General features: G+C 30.6%; 5 protein-coding genes across 12 annotated transcripts; 4 read left to right on the top strand and 1 right to left on the bottom strand.

The window, feature by feature from the left end:
- The first annotated feature begins 14 nt into the window (after positions 1 to 14).
- On the top strand, positions 15 to 3,589 carry LOC117612010 (FAST kinase domain-containing protein 5, mitochondrial). The gene is made up of 7 exons (XM_034340612.2): positions 15 to 1,841; positions 1,908 to 2,069; positions 2,140 to 2,304; positions 2,441 to 2,669; positions 2,758 to 2,835; positions 2,915 to 3,205; positions 3,294 to 3,589. The coding sequence occupies exons 1-7, from the start codon at positions 811 to 813 to the stop codon at positions 3,444 to 3,446; spliced, it is 2,109 nt and encodes a 702-aa protein (XP_034196503.1). The 5' UTR covers positions 15 to 810; the 3' UTR covers positions 3,447 to 3,589.
- Positions 3,590 to 3,626: 37 nt separating this feature from the next.
- Positions 3,627 to 5,649, bottom strand: LOC117612011 (mitochondrial ornithine transporter 1). Its single transcript, XM_034340613.2, has 5 exons — positions 5,128 to 5,649; positions 4,772 to 5,008; positions 4,503 to 4,699; positions 4,170 to 4,442; positions 3,627 to 3,809 (listed from the first exon to the last, which is right to left on the bottom strand). The coding sequence occupies exons 1-5, from the start codon at positions 5,210 to 5,212 to the stop codon at positions 3,627 to 3,629; spliced, it is 975 nt and encodes a 324-aa protein (XP_034196504.2). The 5' UTR covers positions 5,213 to 5,649.
- Positions 5,650 to 6,098: 449 nt separating this feature from the next.
- Hmt4-20 (Histone methyltransferase 4-20) lies at positions 6,099 to 15,382 on the top strand. Of its 3 annotated transcripts, XM_034340608.2 has the most exons (9): positions 6,099 to 6,425; positions 7,343 to 7,577; positions 7,656 to 7,821; positions 7,896 to 8,066; positions 8,149 to 8,277; positions 8,367 to 8,556; positions 8,630 to 9,044; positions 9,132 to 10,898; positions 10,974 to 15,382. In XM_034340608.2, the coding sequence occupies exons 2-9, from the start codon at positions 7,363 to 7,365 to the stop codon at positions 11,365 to 11,367; spliced, it is 3,447 nt and encodes a 1,148-aa protein (XP_034196499.1). In that variant the 5' UTR covers positions 6,099 to 6,425; positions 7,343 to 7,362; the 3' UTR covers positions 11,368 to 15,382. The 3 variants fall into 3 exon arrangements, with proteins under 3 accessions (XP_034196499.1, XP_034196501.1, XP_034196502.1); XM_034340610.2 differs by lacking the exon at positions 6,099 to 6,425 and having other exon boundaries at positions 7,437 to 7,577; positions 7,639 to 7,821; XM_034340611.2 differs by lacking the exon at positions 6,099 to 6,425 and having other exon boundaries at positions 7,438 to 7,577; positions 7,723 to 7,821.
- Positions 15,383 to 16,716: 1,334 nt separating this feature from the next.
- On the top strand, positions 16,717 to 18,202 carry ATPsynB (ATP synthase subunit b, mitochondrial). The gene is made up of 4 exons (XM_034340628.1): positions 16,717 to 16,878; positions 17,179 to 17,361; positions 17,419 to 17,771; positions 17,842 to 18,202. Exons 1-4 carry the CDS (start codon positions 16,851 to 16,853, stop codon positions 18,019 to 18,021), a joined length of 744 nt encoding a protein of 247 aa, XP_034196519.1. The 5' UTR covers positions 16,717 to 16,850; the 3' UTR covers positions 18,022 to 18,202.
- A 317-nt stretch (positions 18,203 to 18,519) lies between these two features.
- Positions 18,520 to 21,842, top strand: Golgin84 (golgin A5). Of its 6 annotated transcripts, none has more exons than XM_034340619.2 (8): positions 18,520 to 18,664; positions 19,096 to 19,222; positions 19,284 to 19,681; positions 19,764 to 20,172; positions 20,230 to 20,434; positions 20,491 to 20,730; positions 20,904 to 21,125; positions 21,197 to 21,842. In XM_034340619.2, exons 1-8 carry the CDS (start codon positions 18,547 to 18,549, stop codon positions 21,254 to 21,256), a joined length of 1,779 nt encoding a protein of 592 aa, XP_034196510.1. In that variant the 5' UTR covers positions 18,520 to 18,546; the 3' UTR covers positions 21,257 to 21,842. The 6 variants fall into 6 exon arrangements, with proteins under 6 accessions (XP_034196510.1, XP_034196509.1, XP_034196511.1 ...); XM_034340618.2 differs by having other exon boundaries at positions 19,096 to 19,225; XM_034340620.2 differs by having other exon boundaries at positions 18,551 to 18,672; positions 19,096 to 19,225.
- The last annotated feature ends 72 nt before the right edge of the window (positions 21,843 to 21,914 follow it).

Here is a 21,914-nt window from a genome sequence, read left to right as displayed (position 1 = left end):
AAAATATCATGTACTGCAGCATCAAGAAAACACTTCTTGAATTATCCTATCGAGAAGGAAGCACGAGATTAACTTCTCGAGAATTTTATTTCATATTTTATATGTGATTGAAATTCATTGAAAATATATGTATGTACACTATAATCGACGAACACGATCGTTATCTACTATACCGCAGTTCACCAGAGTCCATAACTGTGAAAAGACCAGTTTTCGTTCTTCGCGCTTCTCCAGTGCGCATCTTCGCCCTGATTGGCGATACTCCCAAACAAAGTGGAAAGCGATTAGCAGAGAGCTCGCTGCGTTCCCCCACCATCTTCCAACCTGCGCGTCGCAGTTATGGACTCTGGTGAACTGCGGAAGCTCTTGTATATAAACTTTGAAATGAACAATGACGACTATTTTCATTATGTTAACAATAAATATATTAAAATGATCACTATACAACTTTGGGTATTTTTCGTATATTTAAAAAGTACACCGTATACGTACAACCCTCAATATGTACTTTGAATTTTTCGAGCGCTTTAAGTAATGGATCGCTGTATATTTCCAAAATTATATGTAATAAACATACAAGGAATAAGAAACTGACAATACATAATTATTTTTTTTTATATTATATTACTTATTACTTCAATTTTGTATGTTTATATTTTGCACGTGTTTTTGTTTACCGAATAACTACGACTTATTACGTAGTGCCGCGTATATAAGTGCGGCTAAATCTACGGCGGGTTTGAGGAATTTATTTGTTTGAAACTTTTATTCAAAATTTAAAGAAGTATTGAAACAAATATTCAACGAATCATGTTTTCCTTATCTGTTCAAAGAACTAGCAATGTTATAAATACAATTTTAAGTCATAAATGTAATCATACCAGAGTAATATTTTTAAGGTTATATAAAAAATCAAGCTATAGAAACTTGATTAATCATGTATGGGATAAGAAAACTTTAAATACATTACAAAAGTTTCCAAAAAAATACAAACATTATGTTTCATATCGAGAACATAGTACTGAAAGTTTTAAAAAGAAGGAAGAAGATATCATAAATTTGGAACAGCCGGTACTAGAGCATAAAATTTTACATTCTATGTTAGAAGAATCTATACATTATAAAGATACTATTATGCCGCCCGTTAAAACAAAAGTAGAAGTTAGTTACCAACAAATATGTCAATTGTATACTGTGGATTGGTCTAATGAACCTGTATCAAATATTTATGATGCCATTAAAAAAATATCATACTGTCACTTAAGTGGCTCATGTTTTGAAACATCAATGTATGACAATATTTTACTTCCCCTTGGGGAAAAATTAAATTCGTTAGAGAATAAACAATTAATGATACTCATGCAGCACTTGATTGTGCTCACTGATGAAATTCAAAAATCAAACAATTGGCAATCTTTCCTTAAAAAATTAAACAAAGAATGCTTAAGACGATTTTTTCCATCAACCATTGAAAACATGTTATTATTAGCTGATGTATTCTATCAACTTGAAGATATAGAATCTTATTATATGTGGCGTGCTTTAAGAAAAATAGGCTCAAAATGTACAAAGCTTTCACCAAAACATATGGTTCAATTATTCTTCCTTATAACTTTTGTTAAGTCAAACTGTAGCATAAATATGTACGAAGCTGAGTGTAAGTTGCAAGAATGCATACATGAACTCAGTGGAAATGAATTAGGTATAGTTACAAGAGGCTTTTTTTTGAATAAACAAAGCATTAGAAATAAGATTTTATTGGTTGAGATAATAAGGAAAGTTAAACAAAATATTCAATCCATGGACAGTACTACTATAGCATCAGTTATGAAACTAACAAGGTAAAGAACAATATATTGCATAAGTAATTTTTGACAGTGATTGTTATCAATTACATTTATGTATAGATACAGTGATTGCTATCATTGCTTGGTAGAACTTCAAGATTTACTGAAATGTTTACATACAGAAATACCAAGACTGTCATTCATATGTTTAACACACATAGCACATGTATTGGGAGGTTATCGTATATACGATGAAACTTTAACAAAAATCATTCTTGAGAGGTAAGTTTGATAAAGGAATGTTAACACTATTACATTTGAATATAAAAATTACTACTTGATTCTAATCTAGGGTAATAAATGAAATGAAATCTGCAAGACTAAAGGATATCGAAAGGATTTTATTTACTATCTATACAGTTGCTCCTCAAACTGATTATTATCAGGAAATAGTTAAGAAATTACTGAATGAGATTGTACTAAATTATCAAACCAACAGATTAGATGAAATCAATAGGTAAGGTTTTATATATATAATCAACCTAAATATTAGTAAATTCATTCTTAGTAACTTTAATATAAAAGTAGACAATATTAAGTATAAAATTATCGAAAGAAAAAAATTGAATGGATTTAAAATACATTAATTACAGGTATGCGGTATCGTTAGTACGCATTTTATCATATGTTAGTGCTAAAGGTATATATGTACCACAACTAATTCAGCACGTATTTCAACCTTCATTTATACAAAAAACATATAAAAATAACATGAGATTACTGACAAATGATCTGTTAGTATTGCAGTGCACTATTCAAATAGAGTTTCCTTACTATCAAGGCCAATTATTGTCAGAACAGCTATATTCTTATTTAGTAAAGGTACAATTTAGTACATGATATTAAATTTTAACGAATTATATAAATAATTACATGTAACTGAATTAAAATTTCATTATTTTTATTATAGAAATATACACCTTCCGACGATATTCAGAGAAAAGACAACAATATAAAATTGCGAAGTGAAATTGTATTTCTATGCAAAGTATGCTTACAAAATTATATGAATAATACATTTTCAGAAAAGAAAAATATATTTAATGTATTTCATTTTGTTGTTATAGAACAACTTAGGACTAGATATATATGTTGATTATATTTTACCTCATTACCCAATAAGGGATATAATTTTTGGTTTGGATGAACATAACAATCCTGTTGATGTTGAACCTATTTTATCATCAATGCCCTTTGGTACACTTAAATATGTAAATAGTGATGAATTAAAGAAAATAAAGTGGAATGTTCTATGCCTACTGCCTCTTAGAGCAAAAGTAATGGGTCATAGTAATTACACTGGTCCTACATGCAGAAAAATGAAGGAACTGAAGGCTCTTGGATATACCCCACTTCCGGTAATTTCTCAAATTATTTCGTAAAATGATATATTAACTTAAAGTTATATGATATACATATGTACCAACTTTATTGTTGATTTTACAGATTCAGGAAGCTGGGTGGTATTTGTTAAATGAAGAAAAAAGAAAAGAAGATTATTTAAGGCAACTAATTTATGGAAAACGAAGTGAAAATTTCATAGATGAGATAAATTTTTTAAATTATAATACCAAAGAAAATAATGAAGTAAATTTTTAAAAACTTATATTTAATTTCGTTTTAGTAATTTTATATTAGAAAGTATTGTTTTGTTTTAAGATGATGACAGTCTATTGGAACATACAAAAGTACATACATATTATAAACACATATTTTTGTTGAATATAAACTTTATTAACTATACGCGTATATACATGTAAAAAAATATAATTTTTTTTGTCAATTATTTTCAAAATAATTATGCATAAATTTTTTAGTATATTCATAGGTTACAAACAATGTAGCTGTTGCTGGTACTGTTCTTAATAACGTTGGTTTTAAACCATTGTACAAAGCACCAATACCTTCATTCCTCACAATATCTTTCATAATTAGTAATGCTGGCTCTTTTAAGTTTTTTACCTTTAAAAATGAAATTAAATATAAAGTTCATTAACATACTTCATTCTCGATTAACACGTTCGTGCTTACTTGGATAGATCTACTCGTAATAAAGATATGACGATCTCTAAAAAATTTTATTGTCGAACTGCATCGACATTGGTTAATGTCGTGACACTCAGAAACAATGAATATTATTCTTGAATGCCACGACATCACTCGTATTGCTTTTGAATAGTTTAATTTACGACTTCGCTTTGTCTTAACCAAGCTAAATACAGTTGTTACCCTGGGCACAAGCGTGTTGAACCTTATTACTTATTCACTGTTATTCACATATCTATATTTATATAGATATGTATATTATCAAATGAAACTGACCTGTATTCTACTTTTAATAACATCTGCTGGAAATATAACAAGCCATAATACAGTTCCACCAACACCACCAGCTATCATTGTTTTTTGCCATCCAATATCGTTCCTACTTTCATTTGGTTTTGCTAAAAGTTCTCTGGTGATTTCATAACCTCCGAAAAAAAAGAAATATCCGGGCATTTCACGAGCTATGGTCGATGATAAACCGGAAAATAGACCTCTTATTCCTTGTTCTTTAAGAATTTGGTTTGTTAAACTCCATGGTCCAATTTTTTTCTACAGAAAATAACCATCATTTTCAGAATATATGTTACATATCTTTCTTGTTGTTCTTACATTAATTATATTTTTTGCTGCTACTGTTGCTGTTTCTGATTCTGTTTCTGTTAATATCATTTCAGCTTGAACTTCTCTTATCGCTTGTAATTTACATTTTATAAGCTCTGTTGGACATAGTGTTAACGATGAAAAGAATGCAGCAAAAAAGCCAGCACAAGCATTTTGAACAGATGTTAAATCCTCTTTCTTCACACCTATGCCAATTTCATGTTTTTAAACAGAAAATAATACATATGTATATATTTATGTTTTAAAGTAATTATTACCTAACACATTAGATATCATTTTTTGGCATCCACCATATGCAGCAAATAATACTGAATTTTCAGCTACATTAGCAACTATCGCAGGCACGGTTCCTGCATATAAACCACGTATCACGCCATCCGTTTTTAATGTTTGGAGAAAACAATTTACCATTCCTTTATACATGGAAGGAAATGTTTGCATTTTTACCTTAACAGTATCTAAGGGTTGCCCAACATATACAAGAGCTATTCCACCTTGAAACAAATATTGTATACAATTTAAAATTATTTAATTTTATTCATTATTCTTGTAAGATCGTTTTTATATTGCTATAATATACAATATATTTCAACAAACTGTAAAACATTCTTACCAAGTGAACCAGCAACAAAATCAATTACACCATCTCTTAAATTCTTTATATGTTGACTTTCTCTTGATGTATTTTCGAGAGTCATTGTTACAATGTGTTTTTAATTCAATAAATATATTTGTATCCTATATATACAAAAATAACAGGTTAACATGTGATTGAGTGTTTTATTGACACAGTGATAATCACGATTTTTATTCACGCAATTTCGTAAAGCGTGCGCACGCACATCTACCCTCATGTTTGACTGATAAAGAAATTATTCATCAATCATAGTTCAATGATAGGTAGATAAATAATTGACAATTTAAAAATGATATGTATCCTCATAAAAAATTTATTAACATAACTGCTCGTTCATCAGTTTCATATACCACATAATTTTTCATTCAATCGTGTAATGAATTATTTCTCTTATATTTTAATTCTTAATTAACTAGACTATTTACATTCTAATTCATGGTCTAATTGACAGTGTATTTCAGATATTGTTAAGCTTTTTATTACTTTTATTCATTATTTAACCTAAGAATAACTTATAAATATATAAATCTTCATTTAAGTACAATAATAATAATTTGCGAACTATGATAAAACATTTATTGGTATATGTATACATGTAGAACCAAAGTATAATGATTTTAATTGGTTTTATTAAAATTTCTTCGATATTGTTTCTACATTACAAAGAATTGGGAAGAATATATATATATGTATACATATGGAAATATCATATGGTTGTCATGGAAACACAGTGCTACATCCTTTAAAATCCTACATTACTAAGTTAAATGGTTAAATTATTCCAGATCCATTATTTTAAGAAAAATGGGAGGCATTTATCTTTGACACAATGCGTAGTACATTGATTATACAACTTGCAAGCATGAAATGTTGTAATTTCTTGTTCAATTATTTACAAAACTTTAGGATAAAATTACCTTGGTAAATCAGTAAAGTTCCTAGATGGATGTATGCGAGATACATATATGTATATGTATGACGTACGCGACGTTTTGTGGTTCCAAAACATGGATTTTCTTTATTACATTTTCAGTTAAATGATTATCGGTTACTGTTTTGTTTTGGGGAAGGAGACATTGAATTTTGTTCGTGTTATAAGAAAATCACAAAATTCAATACAATGATCGTCTTTTTTGCATTATGAAAATGGGGAAAGTGTATGTGGTATAGTAGATCTGCCATGATAGATCCGAACGCGTCTTCGTCTTATTCCAAAAAAGTCAAAAATTGCTAGCAAAATGCGTGATTTTTGTTATCAGGAGAGCTTCTTAAAGGTAAGTACATTGCTTGGTACAAATTTAGTGACTCTAATCATTCTGGAGATCCATAATAAAAAGATAAATTCTCTCATTAAATTGGAGCGCAGCGTGCCTCTAGGAGCGCTCTGGCTCGTCTGCGCCATTAGCGTTCGGAGCATGATCGCCAGATATTTCTATCATATTATCAAAATAGCGCAGTTCTTCGATGAACACTTTCTTTAATGTACTATTTTTTATATTTCTTCATAATTTAGTATTCTTCTAACACAAAAGAACAATGAAATAATCCAGTAGTAATTCACATGGTAATAACTCAAAATTTTTGGTAGTATATTTTTTTCTAAAAAAAGTACACTCTATTCTCAATTATTTTTTGCTGTTATACTTCATACTTATTTTATGTATTGCTATGTTAATATTTTTAAATTTTACTTGCAGTCATTGTGTGTCATTTATAAAATGTTGTATCTTTTATCTTTGTCTTTCATGTATATAACTTTTCAGAATTTGTATAGCTTTTCATATTTGTATTTACTTTGTATTAAATGAATTTAAGATGTTTTTAAACCAATATTTCTAAATGAAGACTTGGAAGAGACAACAAATGTTAAAAGTATAATAAATTTATGTTACACATATAATTATCAATGTTAATTATTTAGCTTTATTGATTCTTCTTTTAGTAATACATTAAATATTTAATATTTGTTGCTGTAAAACAATAAAAAATAGATCCATAATTTTACTCCTGCAAAGGAATTTCAACTAGGTACATAGTTTCTGAATAAATAATAGAAATATACAAGGGAAGGGAAATTCTCTTATGGTTAATATCATTTATTTACAATACATATAAAAGTATAGACGTATAGTTTTAATTATTTATATTGAACTATATTTGTCATTTGTCAATTAATTTTTTATTTGTACAGTGATAGTACAGATTTGCAGAATGGTGGTGGATTGCTTATCCATTCAAAGCTCAGCAGCTATAATACGGAAGCAGGAGCGAAGATTAGGTGGGTTAGTGGGTGCCAAAATGCAACCAAACAATGTTGGTAGTTGCGGTGGTATGACACCCAAAGAACTTTCAGACAATGATGACCTAGCTACTTCTCTCGTGCTAGATCCTTATCTAGGATTTACCACTCATAAAATGAATATCAGGTAAATATATTATGGTAATATTTTAATTTTATGAAATAAGATAAAATTATTATATAAAAAGTTTATCTGATGATAAAGATACAGGCCATTAAAAGCAAATAAAGATGAACTTCGTAAAATTATTTGTGAATTTATTCAAACTCAGAATTATGAAAAAACATATAAAAAGTTAATGGGTGGTGATTGGGGTGCAAGACTTCCTCACACAAAATCTAAACAGCAACAGTTAAATTTGGAAAAACATGTGAGTCTCATATGCAAAATCAAATGTTTAAAGGTACTTGACAAATTTTCATGGATTTTGTTATATATTTCTAGATTTACCGATATTTGAAAGTCTTTGACAAAGATTCTGGATTCGCAATAGAACCATGCTATAGGTATAGTCTTGAAGGTCAAAAGGGTGCCAAAATATGTGCGACTAGAAAATGGTTAAAACATGATAAAATATCTTGCCTTGTTGGTTGCATAGCAGAACTCAGCGAAAAGGTTTGTTTAATGTTGAATAAAGAAAATTAAAATATTCAGAAAGGTGTTATGAATTTATGTCATTTGTAAAATAATTTTTTAGGAAGAAGCAGCATTACTACACCCTGGAAAAAATGACTTTTCCGTTATGTTCAGTTGTCGAAAAAATTGTGCACAGTTATGGTTAGGACCAGCAGCATATATTAATCATGATTGCAGAGCTAATTGCAAGGTTATTAAATCTGTGTAATTTACTACTGTCTTTTGTTTATTATATAAATATAGCAATAATTTATTTTGCTTCATTCGTACAACATACAGTTTGTAGCAACCGGACGAGATACAGCTTGTGTTAAGGTTCTTAGAGATATTGAAGTAGGAGAAGAAATTACTTGTTTTTACGGAGAAGATTTTTTTGGCGATGGCAATTGTTATTGCGAATGTGAAACTTGCGAAAGGAGGGGAACCGGAGCGTTTGCAAATCAAAAACCAGGCGAAGAACTTTCTTCTGGTATCTTTTGAATTGAATACATTTGAAATAATCAGAATACATATAATTAATACACAATTTAAAATTATTATAGGATATCGTTTAAGAGAAACGGACAATCGTATTAATCGTACGAAACATAGGCAACAACCACCAAATCGCAATAAGCAACAGGCTGATACTGCACTTACGGAAAAAAATGCAGTGCTTGTTGGAAATGCTGCAGTAGCACCGCAAAGTCTTAGTATGAAAGAATTACGAAGAAAAGGATTAACGAAATATGACGCAGAGTTACTAATTGCACAAGGATGCCGATTCTCTGATATTGCTCAACAACAGCCTATTATAAACAACGGCGAGAATGTATTGCAAACATCTCGACCTCACCCTTCTGCTATCTCTAGTTCTGCTACAAGAAATTTACGAAATAAACAACTTTATAAATTCGATAATAACAATGGCCATCAGAATAATGTTAATAAAAACAATCACACGCTTCGATCTTCCAGGTATGATTTTATATTATTTTATTACTTGTAAGTTATAATTATAGAGTAACGATATCATTATTATTATATTTTAAATTTTACATACAGACTTCATAAAAGAACAGAGTCAAAAAAGAATAAAGTTTCCGATAAAACTAGATCTCCTTGTTTAAATGGTTCCATAACGAAAAATGTTGAACTCCAAGATATAAGTCATCGTAAAGAAGATTCGGATAGAGTAGATGTTGCTGAGGAAATTGTTTATTCTAGATTACATAAGCCTCATTCAGAGAGTCCTTTGAATGAAGAAATTCGTGATCTTTGTCATCAGGCTTCGCATCATGACATATTGAAACAATCAGATTGTTCTGACTTTCAAAGAGAGTGTTCGGCTACCTTTGTTGAAGATAATCGAGAACTGAATAGCAAATTGATAAATGATAAAAAAATACCTGATATTATTATAGAAATTAAATCTAACTCGGTAGGTAATACGAATACCTCGAATTCTAAACAAGAACACTATAGTACAAATTCCTGTGATTCAGTTCATATAAGTTCCACGCCTGAAACTCGATTAGATCAGTTACACGAAATTAATAAAAACGAAGTAATTGCGCAAGAAAATCATCAACCAAGGACTTGTCATCATAATTTGTCTTTGGTTAAAAATTCCAATGATGTAAACAATATTTCTGCAACACCGATAGAATTAGATAATTGCGTTAAAACACCTTCGGAATTCGAAAATCATATTCCAGAAGAACGAACGGAAGAAAATCATGAATGCGTGAATAAGGAATATTCTTGCATAAATGAAAAAGAAGTATCCTTAATTCATGTAAAATCATCTAAAAATTCAAATTATATAGAAAATGATAGAACGATTTCTACTCTCGATACATACGAATTAGATAAAGAATTTAAAAAAAATGATTATATAAGCTCATCTAATCTCACAAAATATTCGATAGAAAATGACGCGGATAAATTGAAAAAGTTTATTTCGAACTCCATCAAAACTTCAAACAGCAATGAACAAAGGAAAGTAAATTTTATTAAGGAAAATATGGAGATGAAAAATAGCGAAAAAAGTTATCAAAATGATTTACTTAAAAATAACGTATCTGTAGCAAATGTTGAAAATTGTTCTGAGTTGAAGTCTGCAACAACTGAAACGATAGATGAATGTGTAACAGGTATTGATTCTCGGGTAAGTTCGTGTAAAGAAAGTAATAAAAACTGTAGCACGATCGAAACTAATAAATACAGTAGCATCCTAATTCATGATTTAAAAGATAATTCTAACACTATTTTAAAACAACCTGTTCAAAAAAATATAACATTAAGTACGACTTTGAGATCCCATAAAAGTAGGAAAAAACTTTTATATGATAAAAAATCCATCACTTCTGGATCGAAAGAGGAACCAGAAACTGTTACAGAACAGAAGAAAGCTGATAGTATAATTGCATCTGTTTCAAAGACATCTCGTAACAAAGTTGAAAAAACGAAAAATAGAATAACAAGAAATCAGAAGAGAGATCGAAAGAAAATCGCAACCACTGAAATTGGCATGGCAGACGACGATTCGGGTATTCAAGGTGATATTTACGAGTTCAGTGAAAAGGAAAGTAACCTGGAGGATATTAGAATACCATCGATAATGAGACGAAACAAACAAGAAACTCGTCATACGCTTGGGCTTACATCGCATTTACAAGAAATGCAATACAATGACGAGTGCAATAAAATTGAGCCTCCAGTATTAGTTCCACAAGAACCGTGGCCACCTACTAGTTGCAATCAAAATCAGTTAACAGATTCAGATCAATCAGGGGAAAATTCTGTCGAAAGTGGAGAGGATTTGAAAAGGTAAATATTGTTGCATTATATGCGTACGTGGTACTTTTCAGCAGGCCGTTGTACGTATTAAATTGAAATTTACAGATTATCAACATGTAGTAGCGACAGTGCACAAAAATCGACGAATCTGTCGGAATGTCAGTGGCAAATGAATAACTCCAACTGTCAAGTTTGTCCAAATACTCCGGAAAGAACTGGCAGATTAAAACTTACTCTCCGTATGAAACGATCTCCGGTTTTAGACGATATCGTAGAATCGGGCACGAGTCTTAGCGAGGACAGTTATGAACCCGAATATGAAGTATTACGCGTCGAGGGTGTAGAAAGAAGTAGACGCAAGAAAAAACATAAAACCCGTGATCGCGAAAGACGGCATAAGAAACGTGAACTAAATCTCGATCCCCCTCCGCCACCTATGAAAAGATTGCGCTTAATTTTTGGCAATGAAACACATACCATTGACTTTCCACATTCTTAACAACTATAAAAAAGAGTTTTCAACAAGTTATAAATAAAATTTAGGTATCTATAAAAAACAAAAAAAAAAAGGAACAGGTCTCCTTGTCCTGTAATGTTCTGTACTTCTGTAGAAGTTCCAACAGTTTTCAAAGTTATATGCTAATACAAAACTTTGCAGATTATTAATGATAAAATTCGCATGTTTTTCGTTGTTTAAATTTTTCTTTGGGATTCTTATTCTTCTAACAACGAACATTTAAGGGCCTAGCAAAATTTTTCCTAAATAGAAGAAGGGAAATTAACAAAGAAACAATATTCGTTGGTTTTTATATGTTATTCAGTGAATAATTATCTGGAAACTATAGTTCTATTTAAATAGCGCATACATAATCGATTAATTCATTGCTATACTTTTTCATCATAATACAGCTAGTATTTTATTTTACCCTTTAGATACTTTGCTTTCTCATTAGTATTTCGTGTATATATAATTTTGATAAAGATGACAGGTTTCCAAGCCTCTGGTCTTTCAACGTCACTCTACTTTCAACATCAATGACTTTATGTTACTGAACAATTTTTTACTAATAAAATATTTATATCACACGCAAAATTTATACATTTAGGATAATCAGATTAAGGATCCTCCTTTGTTCGAAGAAACAAGGAAGGAAAATGAGATGAGTTGAATGACATCTAAGTACTATTTCCATAAATAAGGGACAAAGGAGAAGAAAAATCCATACTCTTATATTATGTATGATAATAGCTATTATTATAATTAAATAATGATAATAATTAATTAAATTAGATAAATGCTAGGTAACATATATTAATTGCTGTTCTCGAAAAATGCGTGATTGATTACCATGGAAAAAAAAAATTGTAAATACTGCTTATGTGTATAGCGCGCATGTATGTATGTACGTATAGATGATAATTGAAGTGTAACACATGCCTGCATACATACATATATACAGGCAAATAACAGATACAGGCAAGTAAGTACACGTACACATATTCGTATATACAGTGGCGCGCAAAAGTACTCGCACACCGTTTAAAACAGAATATCTCGTTTAAAATTGGACCAAATGACTTCAGATTTCTCGAGAAGCTATACAAATTAATTTACTAAGATATGTGTCTTTGTCGTTTTAAAAAATTACAATTTGTTGAAATCGTGAAAAAAAATAGTGAAGGGTAATTTTTCAACTTTTTTGTGTGAGCCTATAATGAAAAGTCAAAATATGTTTTTGGTAGATTCAAATAAGTTATGTTTATGCTGAAAATTTCATTGAGATCGGTCGATGCACTTAGAAGTTATAAGTAATTAAAATTTTCTAACATCGCGACTTTTCTTCTAAGAACGGAACTACTCACGTTCTTAGATGAAAAGTTGCGATTTTCGGAAATTTTAATTGTAACTTTTAAGTGCATCGACCAATCTCGATGAAATTTTAAGCGTAGAAATTTTCACACATAACACTTAAATTTACAAATGTCATGTTTTAAATTTTTGTTGTAGGTTCAGATAAAAAAGTTAAAAAATTGCCTTTTACTATTTCATTCCCCATTTCGACAAATTTTAATTTTTTAAAACGACAAAGGCACAAATCTTAGTAAATTAATTTGTATAGCTTCTCGAGAAACCTGAAGTCATTTGGTCCAATTTTAAACGAGGTATTCTGTTTTAAACGGTGTCCGAATTCTTTTGCGCGCCACTATACCTATCTAATACACACATGTGCGCGCGCACACGTATCTACACAAATTGTGCGCGCAAAACAAATTGATTGCTGTATTCTGTATGTTGATGTGTTACAATGCCTTGGTCAAGTATAAGTGCATTGCACGTAAATGTCTGTGTGTTCTGAATACACAGTTTAAATATGAAAAAAAAGAAGAAAAATTTCGTTTAGTGATTCAAGTTAAAATGGTTAGTTAAAGCAAAGGCAAAAGAAAGCGAATAAATTATCTTTCCAAACAGTTTCTCATATCGAATTCGAGGAACGGAATTTTATGTTAAATGTCGTTTTCCGTATAGAAAAATTGTCGTTTCATTTATGAAACAAATTTAACGATTGAAATGTAAAGCTCGATTACAAGAGTCATGCGGTTTTACAAATATTTAGATCTGAAGTCTTTAAGTAGGTGAATTTTAATATGTATGCGTTACCTTCGTTCTCCTTGTCTCGTGTTTCGTCATTTTAACAAAGTTTCGTATTTTTCGAACAAAAATCGTCATCAATTTTATACATCTTGTTGAATGTTAATATTTACTTTAAGAATTGTAATGAAAAACCGTTATTTATTTTTCGCGAATGATTGGATTTGTATATTAAAAAACAATTATAGAAACAACGTACGCAAAGTCAACTATTAAGTTGTAATAGTCTTGTTTGTAACTCTAATAATATGTTTTATATATACAATATATACATATTATAATGTAGCGTGATAAACATTTCAGAATTTATAAATTCGATCAAGTTTCTAATCCTTGTTCTAACTTGTCGCTTACTAGAGTGTATTTCAATTTTGGATGTAAGAAGATTTAAGAAACTAACGTAGATCAGAATTATACTAATTGTTAAAACCACTCTTGAATAATGGAACCTCAAGCGTCGCGTGAAACAAACGTCAAGTTTAAAAATATCATTTCAGGAAATTAATTACATCCAGAATTGAAATTGAAAACATGGCAGATTCGTACTAAGGTTTAAACAGCATTTAGAAGTAACAAACTAAACTAAAATTAATTACATCCTGTTCATTCACATAACTTGACATATTTCTTTATATATCTGTTATTAAATGTTTATCTAGGGAAGAAAATATATGATCGTCGTAGCCATTTAAATGCGTTGCGAACAAATTACTGTACATTTGTATTAAATATATGCGTATTGCTTTTTCGTTCTGTGTTTATCAATAAGATACACGCGACAACAAGGAGATATTAACTTACAAATAAAAGGTGACAAAGAATGGTTCGGACGAAGAAATCAGTATTTGATCAGTAAATGAATACATAAAAAAAAAACCAGAAAAAAAAAGGAAACTCAAACTGTTTACAAAATTAAGTTGGAATTAAAATCATTGTCAAATGAATTAACGACGGTGATTATTCCTTCATCGTGCAACAGAGCATCTGAGTAATCTTAAGAGCATCGTGACATTTCAACTTAATCTTATAAAGTAAAATGTAATTTCTTTTTTTTCTCAATAATACGATGATCGTTAATCACTCTACGATAATATAAGATTTGTGATAAACCTATTATATTATTCCATTAACTATTCTTGTTCTAACATAGCTAGCAGTAGGTGGCCGTTTTTTCTTCAAGATTTTAGCGAGTTGTCGAATTTCCAATCGCATTGACCGAATTAATAGTAAAACACGGTATTTCTAGATTTGTAAAATAGCAAAGTTCGTTTATCAATGGAAATGACAACACTGTTTTTTAAAACTTCAGGCTATAAATGATTGAAATTGAATTATTAGTCTTGTAAAATGAAGGAAAATTCGTGTCAATTCGAATTTCCATCGTTGTATGTATAAGAGATCGTAGTAATTTCAGGACGATGATGTATACTTTTTACTAGCAAAATTAATGAAACACCAATGCGTCAAAAAAATGAAGAAAACTGCAACAAAATGTTCTCACCAAAATTCTAACTACGATTATTTAAATACGTATATTTTTTTTTAGGGGCGGAGGGGGTGGGGCGACGGGAGATACTAAAAGTATTATATCGAGGAAAAAACCGATTAACTGATAGTGATTCTTTAGCGCGTTTTAAGTTATATTAACAGGAAAAGTACAATAGATTTTTCTCTTTCGTATGGACAACTTTTCCTCTTGCTTAATTTGAAACCGTTCTTTACTTTTGGTTGTCGGCAGTTTTCCTCTCACTGCCATAATAAACTTGTAATATCATTGATTCTCTCTGTAAATTTAATGTTCATTCATTTTTAAAATTACCACGAATACAAAGTGCAATGCTACGATAGCTACAATAAGTAAAATTTATGTACATGTTTGAAAAATAATTTTATTTATAAATTATATCGTAAAAATTTAGTTTCAGTAATGTAACAAATTTATGATCCTGACACATACACTGTAAATGTAGTATTATTGTATCCTCATTATTGATCGATAAAAACATACAAATGTATATTACCATTATTATTTTCTACAAATTAAGGTATGATAATAAATAAATTGCATACCCGATAATTCAAAATTATAGTATATACCCTATGACATAGAATCTATGTGTACAGTATGAATCATAGTGTCCGTTCGGCTTTTGGGAACAATCCTCTAATTACCTTGTTTCCCAAATTCTGAGCTATTATGAAATTGAAACACCAGAAGTATCACACGTGGCTAAGAAGTAATCGAGGCATTCAAAGGAGGGGGGTTTCGCGCTATCTTGACCTGTCAAAGTACGCCAAGTACACACATTTTTATATACTCGTATCTTTTAAACTATTGGTTTCCTAAACTTTTAACTTGCATTTTCGGACTTTTCAAGTCAAAAACTACAAGAACACATATTTTGGAACCGTTAATTTTTGGTCCCCTAAGACGAAGTTTAACCGACGCGTTTAATGCCGGAGGAGGAAGAAGAACAATTAACCATCAGAACGATTAAACAAAATTATAAACAATTTAAAATCGAGCGCCGGAAGCGGAAACGCTCAGCGACGCCACAGGTTAGCTAAACTAGAAGATGCACGAGACACAGCCGACTCTAGTACTAGCCATGCTGAACAACGTGGCAACACCGCTCACGTGACAATCGGGAGTCCTATTTTCAAAAACAGAGTCCTGTGCTCGGAATTGTAATTAACGTCCTTTTTAATTAAAAGCTGTAGTAATATACACTATTTTGTGTTAATTATGTATAAACAATACATAAACGTTGCAACTATGGCAAATAGAAGTGATGTGGTAGTATAAAATTGTTATAAATGTGATATATATTTTGTGTACTCTCACAGTAGTTTGGTGTTGTGAAGCATGATATTTGAAATATTTACAGTGGTTTCAAGAAAATTTAGATATGAAGCAAAATGAAGCCATCTTTGGATCAAATTGAAACATTTAAGAATTGATAAACGTGTATATAAGTTAATAAAAACCTTGAAACAAGCGAAATGATTGGATCGAAACCAAAGAGGTTATGTGAAGTCCAGAGAGTGTCGGGAGTCTGACGACGTTGATTGGCTGAAAGTCTGGGAGTCCGGGAGGCAGATAGAGTAGGGTAGGTGTTGATATATTCAGACCGGACTCTCGCGGTGTTGCCATTTTTACTTCAGCACGGCTAGTACTAGAGTCGGCTGTGCACGAGAGCACATGTTGTATCCATACTATCTGTTGGATAGTTTAAGAATCATTCTATATAGCTAACTTCAATCACTTCAGAGTGTGTTACAGTGTTACATTGAACAGAATTGTTCTGTGAGGTGTAACGCGAGACATCAAGATGTTGTCGAGACTAAGTTTTCGCAATGGTAAGATGAAATTAAGAATCCAATAAATTCTAATTATTTTAATAAGAAACTTTCTTACAATATTACTAGTTTATAGTTTGTAATTGAGTTATCAATTACGGCAGTTCTATTGGCATTATGTAATAATATAAAGCAAGTATGTCAATGTTTTACTTAAAAATTTAATTATACAAATTTCTGTATTACATGTATATGAATATATTGTACTTTAGATGAATAAAGTTAAAAATTTGTGAGTAATAAATTGGGTCATGTTTCATTATGACTGTGCATTAATTTTTTTTGTAATCTGTATTATAGCTGCTTTGCAAATAAAGCCATTATCTATGGCGATTCGTGGAAGTCAGACCATGACTAGTGAACTAGTATGCCCTGCAGATGATCCACGTCGAATCGTTCGTCCCATGCATCATCCTCCTGTTAGGCTAGGATTTATTCCAGAAAGCTGGTTTACATTTTTCTATCCAAAAACTGGGGTAACAGGTAATATAACAATTTATCTTTAATAACTCCATACATACTTATTATTCTCTGTTTTAGGTCCATACATATTCTTAACAAGTTTCTCAACTTTCTTACTTTCCAAAGAATATTGGGTTTTGGAACATGAATTCTATAATTCACTTTCTTTACTATCTATTATAATGTTTGTCTACATAAAATTTGGTGACAAAATTGGAGAAGCTCTGGATAAAATGGTCGATGCATATGAAGCTAACATGAATCAAATTAAACAGCAAAATTTAGATGCTTTCGAGAACGAGATTAAACATTTAGAAAAAACCAAATGGAGGATTCAAGGTCAGCTGATGGTTTATGATATTAAAAAGCAAAATGTATTAATGCAGCTAGAAGCTACGTATAGAGAACGACTTGCACAAGTTTATAATGAGGTAATTATATTTACCATTAACACATGAAAATTAAAGTACCACTTGTATTATAAACCTAATTTATTCACAGGTCAAGAAACGTCTTGATTACCATGCCCAGATAGATGCTGCAGAGCGCCGAATTGCTCAGAAACACATGGTACAATGGATTACAAGCAATGTGTTGAAAGCCATTACACCAGAACAAGAAAAAGCTAATTTGCAACAGTGTATTAGCGATCTTGAAGCTCTTGCCTCAGCGAAAGCTTAAATTTTGCATTGAACTAAGAATAGAAAGAACTTAGTGAATTCGACTAATTCATTGTAATAAAGAATAATAAAATATGCAGAATCATTGGAGATGTATCACCGATTAATTATTGTATACTACTACATTGTATATTACATTTGAAAATGAATAAATACCATAAAGGAATAATACTAACAATAAATATTGTTTTGAAAATTAATGCAGTAACCTTCTATCTCGTCAGTTTATTTGAAAAAGACCGCCAGTGAGATAAATGGCACCATTGAGCGGCAAGCTCAAAAATAAGCTTTTTAATTTTGCCTGTAAAAAGCGCAAAATTACATTTACGTTTATCAATATCAAGGGGCGCTTTATTTACAATGACGCTCTGTAATGTTGCCGAGAAGAACTAAAAATAAATGTAATTTTTACGTCCACTATCAGCAAGATCAAAGTCAGATGACGCCATGTGTCAATGGCGGGCTTTTCTTGTTACTATATACCGCAGTGCACCAGAGTCCGTAACTGCGACGCGCAGGTTGGAAGATGGTGGGGGAACGCAGCGAGTTCTCTGCTAGTCGCCAATCAGGGCGAAGATGCGCACTGGAGAAGCGCGAAGAACGAAAACTGGTCTTTTCGCAGTTATGGACTCTGGTGAACTGCGGTATAGAGGTTTCAATGAATTTTCAAAATCAATTTATTAAAAAATAAAGTTTCCCATGAAAAAATGTCACCGTACATTCTCGATTTAATTTTTCATGCAGATTTACCTCTTTTGTTATTGTGCGTTAAAAATACCTTACATAATTCATTTAAAAATAATAGTGTTATGTTGGTATTTCTTATTTAAACAACTTTACCTAAAAAAAATAATCTACTGTTTTGTAACAGAATAATTTTTAATTAGCAACTATTTCTGTATAATACTTTCTATCATTTCGAAGATAGTTAAAGCATTACTATATAGTTTATCGATCCGTTTTGTGTAAATTTTATTTAAGGTTATGGTCTAATGAGTTTTGTCAAGTGTTAAACGTCACCAAAATTTATAACAAGTATTTGTCTTTGTTTTCTTTAAAATGGCCTGGTTTTCAGGCCTCGCTGATAAGGCAGAGAATCTTTTAAACAAAATAGATAAAAATACAGCGGCAGTTTTGAATAAAGATAAATATGAACTACCACAATCTCAATTGACACATGTTACATGGACTCCTCCTGAATCGTGGTAAGAAAATAAATCACAAAAAATTTGACACTTGTTTAATATATTCTATAAATTACAGTGGTAGCACCCAAGAAGAAATAGCCTTAAAATTTAGTACAGAATCAAAACATCCTTATGTTGATTCAACATCAAACCTATCTTCATTGACAAATTCAAGAGATGAAGAACTTCTAACGTTTTTGAACACTCCTAATTCAAGCCCAAAGAAGAACATAGAAGTCTCAATGTCACCACCTACACCTTCCTCGCTTATGGTTGAGCATCCTACAGATACTACAGATTCTATATCAGAATTATCAAATCATAGTGACTGTTCAAGTTCTAGTCCTATGCATACATCCGTAGAGCTTCCAGATAATTTTAATTATGATGATGTAGAAATAAAAAATGAAGTAACAGATTCTGTAAATAATGAACCAATAGAAAATCAGAGTGTAGGAATTGTTTTGGATAATGGTAATGCGAAATTAGTTCACTATCTCAATTTATATGTATATATATATATGGCAACATAATAAAATTTTGAATTTTATTTCAGGGTATAACTATGAATCTCAGCAGAAGAATTTAGAAGTAAATAAATTAATCAATTCATCAAGCAATAAGTACATCAAAAGGTATTTAAAAGAAATAGAAAGGAATTTAGAGGAAAGAAATGAATTACTTGGGAAACAGGAGACAGATCATCAGAAAGAGATCATAGTCTTAAATGAAAAATTACAATCTCTAAATGTAGAAAAAATGCAGTTATCTAAACAAGTAGTAGAACTGCAGTTTGCTTTAGAACGAAGTAGGTCAGAATTGAATTCTACCAGAGCTGATTTGGATCAGCACAAAGCTAGAGCTTTGAAAACATTACAAGAGAAAGAAAAATTGATAGCAGAGTTGAGATGCAACGAGTCTACAGGAATGGATGATACAATGATTATGGAACTGAACCAGCTAAGGTACATGCACTAATCTGTCAAAGATATATACTTAATTAATCATATTTCAATTTTTAGACAAGAACGAGACATTCTCCGCGAAGAAAATCAACAAATCTCTGAGCAACTGAGAATAGTACGGGAAGAGTTAATGAATGCGGACGTGAAATTAGAGAAAATGAGACAGAATTCTGCTGAAGCAAATGTACAGGCACAAGAAATTCTTGCAACCGAGAGACGCAGGAGACTGGATGCAGAGGAGGATGCAAGATTGCATTCAGAAGTACGTTTCACACTATTCATTTATTGTAGAATAATTAATAAGCAACGTGATTTTAGGAAATAAGATCATTGAAGGACGAGTTAATTCGTCAACGCAATAGTTACACTTCGCAGCTACAAAAGAGTAATTCTGAAATTAGTAGACTGAGAATGCAATTATCAGCAACTTCTACACCTAGCAGTGAAGTGGAATTAAGATTGGCATCTCTTACGAAAACCTTGGTTTCTAAACAACAAGCATTAGAGAGTTTAACAACTGAGAGAAATGCTTTGAGACTACAACTGGAAAAAATTGAAGTAAGTTAATACATTACTTGTAGAAATTAATTTGGTACCTTTCCGAATTCATATTTTCGCGCCTCTTGTTAAATCCTCAGAAATGCGAGAAAATTTAAAATAAAAATGTTAAGAATGCTTTTTGAATTCAACTTTCATACAAAATATTGATTTCCATATTTTCTCTTTTATAGCATGAACTTAGAAATAGTCGGCGCAATATTCTTTACAACAACTTAAATGATACAGATGACGCAAAGGCTCAAGTACCGACATTTTTAATGGAAACTCCCTTTGATACCGGAGTCACTAGAAGAGTTAAAAGAGCTTATTCTTCATTAGATGCTATTAGCATCCGTACAGGTGTTTTTCTAAGAAGATATCCACTTGCAAGGATCTTAGTATTAATTTATATGGTAAATATATGTTTAAAAGGATATTAAATACTTCAGAAGTTCATTTTTATATTCCTTTAAACATTTTACAGGCATTGCTACAATTTTGGGTCCTTATCGTTCTTCTATCGCAATCACCAGAAGCACATTAATGTTTTTTATATGTGGGATCATTGTTTTATTAAAGTTTATAAGCATTGTAAATACATTTATATTACTGTTACATGGGATTTTGTACAAGATTCTATTGTTAAACTGGGATAGTTGTATATTTGTGATGAATAATCGATCAAATATTTATTGAAATTATCATTTATTTTTTCACGAAATTTTACTGATAGACAGGATATTATAATACTATTCAAATGATGAACATAATGTATCTAAATAAATAAATAAATAAATAATTTGAAAAAGCTAAATACCTCTTACGATAATAATTGTTAATGATGTTTAATGAGCAATATGAAGGATATTTAGTTTGTGAAAATTTTAATCAAAGGTTCATTTTACACAGATTCTATGCCATTGTAAAATAATTTCTTAGAAACTTTTATAGCTTGAGATCATACTTCAGTGTATGCCTAATAATTTATTAATTATTCTTAACGATTTACTTTTAAATGTGTTTTACATGTATCGTTACAAAATACAGAAGTACCTAAAGTCTAATTTATAATCATTGTTTTTACATGATTGTTAACAGTTGATTTGGTTCATTCTTACACTAAAAAAGAAGAGCTTGATATGCTAAGAAATTGACGCGTGAAAATAAAAAATTAGACCATTCGTAGGAAATCAATTTATTTT

This window comes from Osmia lignaria, chromosome 15, assembly GCF_051020975.1.
Source record: "Osmia lignaria lignaria isolate PbOS001 chromosome 15, iyOsmLign1, whole genome shotgun sequence".
Lineage (NCBI taxonomy): Eukaryota > Metazoa > Arthropoda > Insecta > Hymenoptera > Megachilidae > Osmia > Osmia lignaria.
Note: the sequence above shows the minus strand (reverse complement) of the source record. Positions and strands in the feature narration are given on the sequence as shown.